General features: G+C 41.0%; 1 protein-coding gene across 7 annotated transcripts in view; it reads right to left on the bottom strand.

Moving 5' to 3' along the window:
• Positions 1–206: 206 nt before the first annotated feature.
• Satb1 (SATB homeobox 1) overlaps positions 207–12933 on the bottom strand; it is a 123842-nt gene continuing 111115 nt past the window's right edge. For 5 of the 7 annotated variants that reach the window (XM_045135840.1, XM_045135843.1, XM_045135841.1 and 2 more), the window contains exons 10-11: positions 5436–5639; positions 207–2017 (exon numbers count right to left, since the gene is read on the bottom strand). In XM_045135840.1, the coding sequence (XP_044991775.1) occupies positions 1502–2017; positions 5436–5639 (720 nt within the window). In that variant the 3' untranslated portion in view covers positions 207–1501. The remainder of the gene's footprint in view (positions 2018–5435; positions 5640–12933) is intronic. The other 2 variants (XM_045135844.1, XM_045135845.1) reach the window with 2 other exon arrangements.

Genomic DNA, 12933 nt, shown 5'->3' with positions numbered 1-12933 from the left:
ATTTATCATCTTCATTGTGAAACTTCATACCTTTCAAATGAGCACGTGTTTGTGATTTAAACTTAACAGTTTTAAGTGACTTTTCAATGGCTCTTTCAGAATCTGCAAACCATCATGAAGAAAGTATTAACATACAACCTACAAGACCCAGCACTCTGACTTCCTCTTCCTTAAAGTTACTTCACATAAGCAGACAAACCCTCCCATGTCATACCATACAAACAATTTTAATTGTGTAGTTACAGTCAATAACCACTCCTAATCAGAACATTTCTGCATAAAGAAAATTGTGATACACTTATAAAAACAGCCAGCTGTAACAAAATAGCTGGTGTTTTCATAGCCATAAACTCATAAAAAAAAGAAATACACCTTTATACAGAAATTTTATACAGATGTAGCTTTAAAATTGATTGTAAACCAAAGGAAGACACGTTGCAAACATCAATTATTTTCACATTAATTGCATAATTTTCTAAGGTGATCTATTAGTTTTATTTACCTAAGCTTATTTGCATGATAGTAAAAATTGCATACAACAGTAAGAGTGACGCTTACAGGATGAATTGCTTGGATAACATAGAGCACTTTTTATAGGCAACTGTGTAAAGCACATTTTTCTCTATTTAAAACTTTAAGACACTTTGTTTTACTGCCCATCAAAATACATTTATAAATAGAAAAGAATCAGTATGGTAACAAGAGAAGCAATATTACATTTAACGGAAACTTCCCAAAAATTAATTACAACATGATGCTGCAAGATCTACAAATAAATAATGAGGACTAAATTGTGTTTCACATTTTCTTTTCTTTTTTTTCTTCAAAAAAAAAAATCATGTAACAATGAGAATGAAAAAAAATTACAGTGAACTTTTTATTTCCAAAATAAAAACAAATTTGACTTACGGCAGTGCCATATAATACAAGGCATTTGTTGGCATATGTCATCTTTAAACTGTATTCCACAGTCTATAGTTCTTTTGTAACATACAATAGAGTAACAAACTCTTTTTTTTCCTTTTTCTTTTTAAAATAAGGGGCGCGTTTCCAAAGATCAGTGTGGAATATTACAGAAATAATTAAAAGAAACTCATACTCGCAGAAGTTATAATGCTCATTTGAGGTTCCAGAATAATCATTAAAAAGAAAAACAAAACTCTGGTATCATGCTTACGGGACACGCACACCTCGGTGCTTCCCTTGAACACAAATTCTACTACCAAACAGTCCTCGATGCTTCGACTGGGGCTGCCACACAGTTTGTGAAACAAGGAGTGAAACCTTTCCTGCAGTCTGTCTTTAGTCCCTCTGGTCTGTCCTGTTTGTGCAGGCTTCGGAGAATTCACTGGCCCAACCGTGAACAATGATCAACAAAGGTTTTTTTGTTTGTTTGTTTTGTTTTGTTTTGTTTTTTCTGAGCAAACACAGGGTGGACTTTTCGTTGTGTTAGGAAATAGCAGTGGTACTGTTGGGTGATGGACAGAAGGATCCTCTTTCCTCAGTCTTTCGGGTCAGTGTTGATGTCCGTGTTCCTTTCCACTGACAGCTCGTCTTCCAGCTTCACGGAGAAAAGGGTGTTGGCGTTTGTATCCTGGACGCTCTCTTCCAGATCCTTGAGCAGCTCCTCGTCTTTATAGTCAGACACGTCCACCTCCAGCCCGGAGTTGTCCTTCAGCTTGCCGTGATGCTTGAGATAGTACCGCTGGTTCTGAAAGAACTTGATGATGGTGTACTTGGGAAGGTCAAGTTGTGCCGACAGAGTCTGGATGGCCTCTTCGTCCGGGTACAGACCCACATCCTGGATGAAGCTCTGCAGGATCCCCAGGGCCTCCACGGAAATTTTGGTTCGCGGCCTGGCCTTCTGACGGTTCTCCTCATCTGACTCTGCAGGGGAGGCCACGGTGGGCTGCCTCGGGGGCAGCCGGGGACCAGCAGGGGGCTGTGGCTGTGGCTGCGGAGGTGGCGGTGGTGGCTGCTGCTGCTGCTGCTGCTGCTGCTGTTGCTGCTGCTGCTGCTGCAAAGAGATGGGCAGACCATCAGGGCTCGGCACCTGCTCCCCCCAAACCTGCTGGGATTAGCACACAGGCGCCTCGGAAGCCCGTGCGCACAGCTTCTGCTAGAGATGGACAGGGAAGCGACAAACGGTGGCCAACGAAATGACCACAGCTCGGAGGAAGAAATTCAGATGAGGAGAGCAGCTTGCCAGGGCTCAGCGAACGGAGAGCTCTGGTCGCGGCAGCCCCAAAAGTGTGTACCCGAGCCAAGGACAGTGAAGCAAACCACAGTGTCAGTGATTACACCCAGACTTCGCAAGAAGCAAGGACTTCAAAGACACTGTTGGAAATATAGCTCAGGGAGGCTATGTGCTTCTTCATTTAAGAGAGTGTGTGTGAGAGGGAGAGGGAGAGGGAGAGGGAGAGGGAGAGGGAGAGGGAGAGGGAGAGGGAGAGGGAGAGGGAGAGGGAGAGAGAGAGGGAGAGAGAGAGAAAGAGAGAGAGGGAGAGAGAGAGGGAGAGAGAGAGGGGGGAGAGAGAGATGGAGAGAGAGAGAGAAAGAGAGAGAGGAAGAGAGAGAGGGAGAGAGAGAGGGAGAGAGAGAGGGAGGGAGAGAATGGGCATGCCAGGGCCTCTAGCCACTGCAAACCAACTCCAAATGTATGCATCACTGTACATCTGGCTTCACGTGGGTCCCGAAGAACTGGCCTCAGGTCCTTAAGCTTTGCAGGCAAGTGCCTTATCACTGAGCCCTCTCTCTAGGCCAAGGCCTGCCTTTATCAGGACTTTGGGTGGGTGTCTAAAGGATGCTACAGAGGCATGTTATAGACTCACGTTCTATTAGACCGTTATACCCCCCCCACACACACACGCATACAACACACACAAAACACAATTTTCTACCAACTGTATTAGGCTGGCACTGTAATTTTTTTTCATACTCCAAAAATAAAGGTTCTGCCATACACTGGCCTATTAATTGTTTTGTCTATTGTCAACTAAGATGTGATTAGGATTTAAATTTTGTGTATATAGACACTTTTTCATAATTAGTATCTTTCTGTGTGTGTGGTAACTTCCATACCAAATTATATTTACGTAACCAACCTGTGACACTTGTGTCTACAGCTGATATCCATAATCTTTTTCTTTTTTTCCCCCCTGAGGTAGGGTCTTACTGTAGTGCAGGCTGACCTGGAACTCACAGAGATCTTCCTACCTCTGCCTCCTGAGTGCTGGGATTAGAGGTGTTAACACCATGCCTGGCTCTAGCCATAGTTCTTTTCTTTTTGGTAGGGTTTCACTCTAGCCCAGACTAACCTGGAATTCACTGTGTAGTCTCAGGGTGGCCTTGAACTCACAGCGATCCTCCTACCTCTGCCTCCTGGGATTAAATGTGTGCGCCATCACGCCTGGCTCTCTATCCATAATTCTTCTCAGCCAAGCAAATCAACTTTGGGTAAACCATATACTAGAACATTTGTACTGTGCCTAAGCGTTCCCTGTTATCCCTTTAAGAAGCAATTTGATTAAAAAACAATTTACATTTTCAAGAGAGTCCTATTTTTATTACTTAACATATACCTTTCTTATCCTTGTTTTAGCTAAGACAGTAAGTTTCCCAGGATTTCTCAAAGATTTTTGTGCTTCATATCCTGAGGGATTCTCTTTTCAATTTGTTTTATCTGTAATATATACTCAAGGATTTTTTTTTTTCTCACTCTGGTGGATGAATAGCTCTATTCTTTCAGCTACACAGATATATATATATATATATATATATTTTTTTTTTTTTTTTCATACTGAACAAATACAAGTGATTCAACAAAGATAGGAGTCTGGACTAAAGAGCGGTTAAGGTGCTTGCCTGCAAAGCTTAATGACCTGGGTTCAATTCCCCAGGGCCCATGTAGAGCTAGATGCATAAAGTAGCACATGCATCTGGAGTTTGTTTGCAATGGCTGGAGGCCCTGGTGTGGCCCTTCTCTTTCTCTCTCTGCTTGTATATAAATAAGTAAAATATTTAAAATTTTAAAAATGAGGTGGGAGTCCTAAATAATAATAAAAAAATCCGTCAGATTTAGTGACAATAAGTTCTGAAGTTTAACTTGCATATGCTTCCTATTATGCCTGAAGTCATAAGAGGTCTAACACACTATTTGATCCTAGGACCCCCCTAATCTAATTTTGTACAGGATGAGGTGGGAGGCAGCCCCTCAATTGGTGAAGTTGTCACGTGTGCACAGGCCATACCTGCTCAGAGAACTGCTAGTGCATTCTTGGCACTTCTGAAACCCCTGACTAAGGGAACTGGTCTTTCCACCACCCCCTCTATCTCCCTTCTCCTGGCACAGGAAACCTGTGCCCGCTCACCTGGGGAGCGGTACTGGGCCGTGGTGCAGGGGTCAGCAGGCCTGGCAAGAAAGCACTTCTAGACTCTCCTTTCCCAAGGGTGCTGGGAGAGGGGCTCTATGGAAACACAGACATGACTCACCCGTGCCCTGCCCTGGGAGAGGTGGGCACCAAGGAGCATAAAAGCAAGATGCCAGGTGGGCTTGCCTCACCGCCTCACTGGGGAAAGAATCCATGGGATAAAATGATGAGCTTGGGACTAGAGAGATGGCTTAACGGTTAAGGCACTTGCCCTAGAAGCCTAGGGATCCAGGTTTGATTCCCCATGTAAAGCCAGATGCACAAAGTGTTGCATGTGTCTGGAGTTCTTTGCAGTGGTAGGAGGCCCTAGTGTACCCATTTCTCTCTCCATCCCTCCCCCATTTCTCTTTTTCTCTGCATACACACACACACACACACACACACACACACACACACACACGAAGAAAATGGCTTTTTAAATTCTGATTTAAACAAAAAAAACTAAAAATGTCCTCAGGCTAGAGAGATGGTTCAGTGGTTAAGGCACTTGACTGTAAAGACAGATGCACAAGGTGATACATGCATCTGTTGTTTGTTTGCAGCAGCTGGAGGCCCTGGTGTGCCCATTCTCTCTTTGTTTATCTCTGTTCTATCTCTCTCTGCTTGCAAATATATATATATATATATATATATATATATATATATATATATATATATATATATATATATATACAGCTTTTATATATGTAGCTTTTTATATATATATAGCTTTTATATATATAGCTCATAAAACCCAATACTCACAAGGACACATTGTCAAACTACTAATGCCAAAGCAGTTCTTGTCACTTTTGGGGGGATGGGAGGGATAGGAACACAATACTCATGTGGGGAAAAGTGTATCCACCTTCCTTTTATGTCCTGAGTGAGCCTGGAAGCACATTGCTAGCTCTTGTTCAACAAGCCCACATTTGGGCTGGGGGAAGAGGAGAGAAGTAAACTGCCCTGCTAAGTTGAAAGCTTTGTTTACTGAGTGCTGTACTGAACTGGCCAAGGCAAACGAACCTGGATCTGTTCTGCTGGAACGTGGATAATGTGGGGTGGTCTGTCACCATGGTGATGTACCGCGTTGCTCTCCTGCTCATAAATGGCATCTCGCTCGGGTTGAGGAAGGCTGAGGAACCTTCGGATCATGGACAGGTTCTCCCACAGGGTTCTGTTTTCTGGAGAAGGATCTTCCTTCCAGCGTAACAGCTCACACAGCCAGCCCTGAGGGAGAAGGGCAGGGCAGGTCAGAGAGCAGCAGTGGAGCTGTGGCTGGGATGCTCCACAGAAGCTAAGAAGGAAAGAATCTATGAGTTAACTGTTTAAGGCTTACAACACTCCAGTCGGATATTTTTGTTTGTTTGTTTGTTTTTCACTGTAGGGTCTCACTCAATCCAGGCTGACCTGGAATTCACTATGTCATCTCAGGCTGGCCTCGAACTCACGGTGATCCTACCTCTGCCTCCCAAGTGCTGGGATTAAAGGCCTGTGCCACCATGCCTGGCCCAATCAGCATTTCACCTGTTGAGAGAGGAGCTGTAGCTATGGAGGAGCAGGCTTTGTTTGTGAGGAACTTGGAGTTTAAAGGACTCTGAAAGCATGAGTACACTACCATGGACTCTGGTGAGACAGGAGCAAAGCTCAGATGAGAGCAGCTCTCCACTCCTGCCCACCCACCTTGTCTGCTGGTGGCCCTCGGGACACTGACGGTATTGAAGAGACTTCACAGATGTTTAGAAACTGTTCTCAAAGGCTGCCCTAAGGTTACACATTTTGCATTAGAAAGGAAGCTGACTGAATCTCTGCAGTGTGTGTATAAAAGAGACAGGAGTGCAGTCTTGTGAGCATGAATGCTTTGTGGGTTTATTCATGATCATGACAATGGACAAACTTTCCAAAAGGGGACCCCAGACTTTCATCCTGGCAGAACAAAGCCACGGGGTGGGAGAAGGAGTGGGGGAGGGTGTCCCATTCTGTGCTGCCTGCCAATGTAGCTCTCACTGAACTGTGTTCTGGAGAAACGTCATGGAGCTGCCTTAGCTGGAGGCATTGGAAGGTAGCTCCACAACCCCACTGGCCCTTCACCCCCATGTGGCCAGTGACCAGCTGACTCAATGGTGCATAAGGCCCGTTTCCATCTACACCACTTAATGCACTCTGTAGTGTACACTTCAGGGATGGTCATGCCTATTGTCTTGGAACCTCTCCACCCACCTTGGAGTGGACTCTACCTGAGGCTACCTGGTACTCCTCCTTGTCCCTTACTCCCTCCAGAGTCCCCATCAAAGCTCAGGTACTGTTCTCTATCCTGGGCTGTGCTTAAAAGGTATCTGCTGCTTGCGGCTGGTGGTGTATGCCTTTAATCCCAGCACTAAGAAGGCAGAAGTAGGAGGATCACTGTGAGTTTGATATCAGCCTGAGACAACAGAGTAAATTCCATGTTAGCCTGGGCTACAGTGAGACCCTACCCCACCAAAAAAACACAACAAAGGTATCTGGCTAAAAGGAAGTGCATTCTTAGGATTTCAAGGAAACTAGTTGGATGGACAGTTTCTTTATTGTGTGATATTTAGATTGAGCTAAAGAGAGCTTTGTTTGTTTTCTTTCTTATTGGAAGATAAAACCAGAGGGTGGCATGACATGACTTTGTTCTTCTCACACTAAGCTATTCAAGACAAACTTCTTAGTGTGACATACATACAGTGAAAAGAAGTCAGACTTGTTCTCCCAGTAACCATCTGAGAGAATTCCAAAAAAGATAGGGACCAACCTATTACCTTCCTATTAACTGCCCAGGAAGACTGCTACTAAACCTCAGGAGAACTGCTTTTCATTCTAAGAGAGGTGGATTTCTGTTGCTATTTGCAGGGTAGGAATAAAACCCAGGGCACCATGCACACTAGGCAAGAGCCTCTAAGCGAACTTTGATTCTCCAGTCAAAAGGTTTATGAAACAGAAAAACATGGGGATAGACACGTGGCCATGCACCTATTTAATGCCACTGGATATAGAATTCGAGGTTGGGGTAGAACAGTGAGCACAATAACACTTCACCCAGAAGAGCATCAATTCAAACAAACAAAAACATCCTTGTAACAACAGGACTTTCGAGCCATGACAGTTCCTTGCTAATCTTCGGGCTGCCGTGGGATGATAAATTCCTGCTCTATTGATGAGAACAGTATTTGAGACCCACCTGCATATGGTACCCTGGAGGTCTGACTATGAACTATGGCTAAGATTACTTCTTGGGCTGGAGAGATGGCTCAGTGGTTAAGGTGCTTGCCTGCCAAGCCTGATGGCCTGAGTTTGACTCCTTCTCTCTTCCCTCTGTCCATCTCTCTCTTCTCTTCATCTTTTCTGCTTGCGAATAAATAAGTAAAAATGTTTTCTAAAAGATTACTTTCTTCCCCTTCCCCCCAATTGGCATCCTTTAGCTATGATAAACAGACAGGACCCAGTTGTCCAGACCCCCAAATTATATGATTTATTTACCTTTCAAGGTGAGTTAGAAGGCTCAGTAAAAATATAGAAAAGTCTTTAACATCACTGATACTCTACTATCACAATGCATTCTAAACTCTGAGCTGCTATGATTTTTTTTAAAAGAAATAAATGCTTGTAGCTGAAAATTGCTCAAAGTTAAATTAGGAACAATTCGTGTATGAAAAGCTTCTTGGAGAGAGCTGAAATGCTCCAAGGATTTTTCACACCCTTCAGAAACTTTTTAAAGTAAGGCAGAGATCAGTTAACACTTGGATATATGTGGGAAAAAGAACATGTGGATCACAGATGTTCTTTGGAAAAGAAAATCATTAGTTCTTTTAAAATGGCTAATAATGATAGCTAATTCCTAAACAATCACACTCATGCTGGCTTAACAAATATTTCAGAAAAAGAGCCCTGACTCGTTCAGCAAATATTTTGCTTATATTGTCACTTCCATGACTCTGTACTTACGAGACAGACTCTAATTTTTATTAATTACCCATGACTAACATAACATCTCCAGTAGTTTGCTATTAACCTCTGCCCTTAAAGAGTACTTCTAATTCCCTATCTAAAAATAATTTGATGAATTATAAGTGGAAGCATGTCTCTGCTAGCCTTTTAAGAGACATGATGGTTTTTAAGAGATGGCTATCAGATACTTCTTAGGAAAATATCTAACGGCACAGCAGGGAACTGCTAGGTTTACAAGGGTACCCCCCCCAAAAAAAAGGACTTGTGTACACTTCCCTGGATGTGCACAGCTCTTCAAACATAACGGAAAACAAACATTTTGATTTGACACTGACACCTTCCCAATCAGCACCAGCAAAAATAAGGTTGACTTCTTCCAATATTATTTAATAAACCTTGGAATATTTTTACTACCTCAAATCCTATGAACTGTGACTCTATTGATGATGACAGTAATCTGATCTATGATTGGATCATAGATAGATAATAGGACTTAAAAACCAATGCCTTGTCTCGGTGGGTTTTCCATAAGTGATGCTGTTGAGCAAAGTAATTTCGGGAGATAATATGGACATCCAAATAGTCCGAAGATCTCACTCAAAGCATGGTGGTACATGTCTTTAATCCCAGCAGAGGTAAGAGGGTGTCTGTGAGTTCGAGGTCAGCCAGGCAGTGACACCCTACCTTGAAACCCCTCCTCACTCAAATAATGATAATAATAATGCTTCAAAGTACCATGTTACTTTTAACATGCTACATGTATAGATTCACTTGACAGAGGAGGGATAGAGAATGAAAGGCCAGGCTTGTTGTTTCAAAAAGGTCTCTGGAAGTCCACGTTCTACAGGAAGGCAGGCGGGAGGAATGTGGAACTCCTTTCAAAATTAAATTAGATCACAACTATTTGAACAGCACACAAGGCAGGGACCTAACAAGCCTGAAAATATCCAGGCCGATGATCCAGTCTCAGAAAACTAAAATGACACAAGGAACAACCTAAACTTTTAATGGAGCAAATTTGCCAGGCTACATTACACTGCATATAATGAGGGCAAAATATAAACAGTAGTCACATGTAAATAAATTACTAAAACTTTCAGGATGTTACTACTTTTCAAACTGACAAAGTTTAATTTGACACCTTCTGTTCTAAACCCTTTGTTTCTATTCAAAATCACGCCTTGAGCTGTTGCTATCAATCACAACGTTTCCTCTATTACTTAAAAAAAAAAATTGGCATGGATGTTGAATAAGCTGAAAATGCCATGCAGATGAATTCTGAGATAATATGTTCAAACCTGTTATATACAACACAAATCCTGTAAAGTTATGTATTGTAAACCTACATTTATAGGAAACTAAAAGTCTTAAATCCATCTGCCACAAAGGAGATCCTGTGATGTACTTTATAGTAACCAAAACCCATGTGCAAATGCCTTGCTACGTAAGCAAGAAAACGGCATGAAAGATGTTAAAGCTAAGACTGAAATAAATAACGTTTTGTTGACTGGTTTCGGTTAGGGATCAATTAAGGAAATGTAAGATCATGGCAAGGGTGGAGGGGTAGGAAGGAAAAAAAGAGAAAAATGCAGAATGACTGCCAAGCCAGTACTGAAAAAAAAAAAAGCCCAACTAACTCAATAACAAAACAATGGCAATTTATTATGGTCTATGAAACACATGACTGTATGCTCATTTTAAAGGAAAAATTAGCAGTTCTAAACTCAATGTTCTAATGATGTGCTTTACTGACAAAATCTTGTTGTACCACATTTAAATAAAAATCCTGGCACCTTCATCTCTCAGCTGCTAATTTCCAACCCAGCTCAATCTCTGATTTCCGCCTGACTCTTTTTTAGAACAGTGAATTCAAGTCAATTCGCTCCTAACATTTTAACGAAGATGGGATTCCCAGTGAGCTTTCTGAGCTAGGAAACTAATGTCCCCTTAGAAACAAAACCGTTGTACCTATAAAAGCGTGCACGCATGCACACACACACACACACACACACACACACACACACACACACACTCTCTCTCTCTTTTGAGGTTGGGGATCAAACAGGAAGTTCTTAAATAGAAGCTGGTTTTCCAGGAGAAAACAGACTTTGAAATTCTCTGAGAGAGAAAAAGGCACTTAATGCAATCTACATATATGTATATATTACCATTATGTGCATATACATTTTAACACTAAGAGCCATAAAGACAGAAAGAAAATGACAAGTAATTCTTCTTGCAACTGAGAAGGAAAAATACATTTTAAAAAAACAGAATGGCAATTTGAGTTCTAAAAGGCAAAACATTTTTAGTGTGTATTTATTCCCCCCTCACCCTTTATCTCTTATGTGTTATTTGCCAGAGTATTTCATTCCAATCTCTGGGGCATATAGTATAAAATATGATACTAAAAGAAATCAATCTAAATAGAAAAGTATTTGATACAAACATTTTAGTGAAAAGTGTGAATTACATTTTTTTTTGCAAGTAGTAGGAACAAGGATTAAATACATAATCATTAAATGGTACTTCTAACAAAAAAAAAAAAATGCAGTATTGTAGACTAAACTACACCAGGCATTTTGAATGAGTACATTTGCAGCAACAACTAACTAGAAAGCTGGCAATTTATCATTCAGCAAATAATTTTCTACTTTTAAAAGAATCTGTAAGTGTTACTTATGCTAATGAAGACAGTTTTTTTTTTTTTAAATCTGCCCACAAACATACTAATAGGGTTTTTTTTTCCCCCCTATTTACAAAGCTGTAGGGACTCCAGGGTAATTTCCTGTCAATGCTCTACAAGCAGGAAGAAATAGGCTCTGTCAGACCTAGAGCATGTTTCACCTGCAGTACACAGGCTTAAAGAGGCCCCAAAAGACACAAGGTGGCTAATGTGGCTTAAGCCACCCCTTTCCCACGATAGAAGGGTCCACATTTGTATCTTTTGTGTTGTATATACACTGTGCCTGAAAAGCTGTATTTAAAGAAGGTAACTTTTGGGGAGGGGTCTTACTAGAGAGCCACTCAAGACATACTGGGCAAAACAAGCCACCTCGAGGTGTGAGGCCTGGATGCTTGCTCACAAACCAGTTTCCAGCTTTCCTCATGCAAACTCCCGGCACTGTGAACGGCGAGAAGCTGCAGTAACACTGAAAGCATTTTAAATTATTAACTAGGTTAAAAGGGTGAAATGATACTTTAAATACATCAAATTTCATCATCCAGGCCATTTTTTGGTGGTAAAGTGGTATTGATCTTTCCAAATGCTTAAAATTAACTATTTTCCAGAAGGTCATTATTTGATTAAAGGCATTAAAGTTGAGGGCATGAAGCGATGGACTTTCTCTTCTTCCCCATTCAAATCGTCATATAATTTAATCAAAACAATCCCATCATGTCCTGTGATAAAAATGCTTGTCTTAAGATATTGTTCTTTACCTAATATATTAACCTTTAAATGTTATGAAGTTCTAAGTATAATTCTGTCAAATAATGAGAGGCCCCCACCATTAACATTAATAAAAATGTAAGTTCTCCTCTATGGAATTAGTATGAAATGTATTACTCTTTCTCCCCAGTTTAATAACATCTACTTTCTATAAAGCAAAGGGAATATGAGCAGATATTTAGTAACTTTTTCTGCTAAGTGAACACTGGTTTTATTAAAACAAAAAAACCACAATCATGAAGAATAAATTTTAACAGAGAAGCACCAATAAAAGCATTTTCCATCCTAAAAGAACCATATGATATCAACTTTATTCAAAACTAGATCTTAAAGAAGGAATAGAGTGAAAGATGTGTGCATCTCCCAATGTAATTATTGTTATTTATTTGATGAGAGAGAAGGAGAGGATGGGCACACCAGGACTTCTACCACTGCAAATGGACTCCAGACATGTGCCACCACATGCATCTGGCTTTTGTGGGCACTAGGGAACTGAACCAGGGTCCTTAAGCTTCGCAGACAAACACTTTAACTGCTATCTCTCTAGCTCCCAATGTATTTATCTTTAAGGTATAGTTTGTGATACTGACATTTAGTGAAAAGAGTAACTAATCATGAAAATACTCTAAATAACTGCCATTTTAAACTCCAGATTCATTGCTTTTAAGCTCCCTCCAGACTCTAGTTTATTTGAGGTACTCATATCTTAGACAAAAAAAAAAAAAACAAAACTGTGAGATTCTATATTGGGGTAATAATAAACCATAAAATGACTATCCAGAAGTTTCTCATTGGAGGAAATGTTGCCCCTTTGTCATTAAGAGGTTAAGCAACTAAGAGAGAGTTTCTGGAGGTTTCTTATTAGCATAAAAGATAATGTTTACACAGCCCAATGAACGCTTCCCTTCAATTTCAGTGAACTCAGAAGCAACGTTCAGAGAATCTGGCACATGATCTTTATTTTTTCAATTTCACTTAAAAATTTAATCAGATAAAAAAAAATGAGTATCATTTGTTTTCCATGGCTTTTGTGATCACCTCCTACTTACCGTCCCCAAGCCTCCGACTTCAGGGCACATATAAATATGGTGGATTTGTTTTTTC

The sequence above is a fragment of the Jaculus jaculus genome, chromosome 16, assembly GCF_020740685.1.
Source record: "Jaculus jaculus isolate mJacJac1 chromosome 16, mJacJac1.mat.Y.cur, whole genome shotgun sequence".
NCBI lineage: Eukaryota > Metazoa > Chordata > Mammalia > Rodentia > Dipodidae > Jaculus > Jaculus jaculus.
Note: the sequence above shows the minus strand (reverse complement) of the source record. Positions and strands in the feature narration are given on the sequence as shown.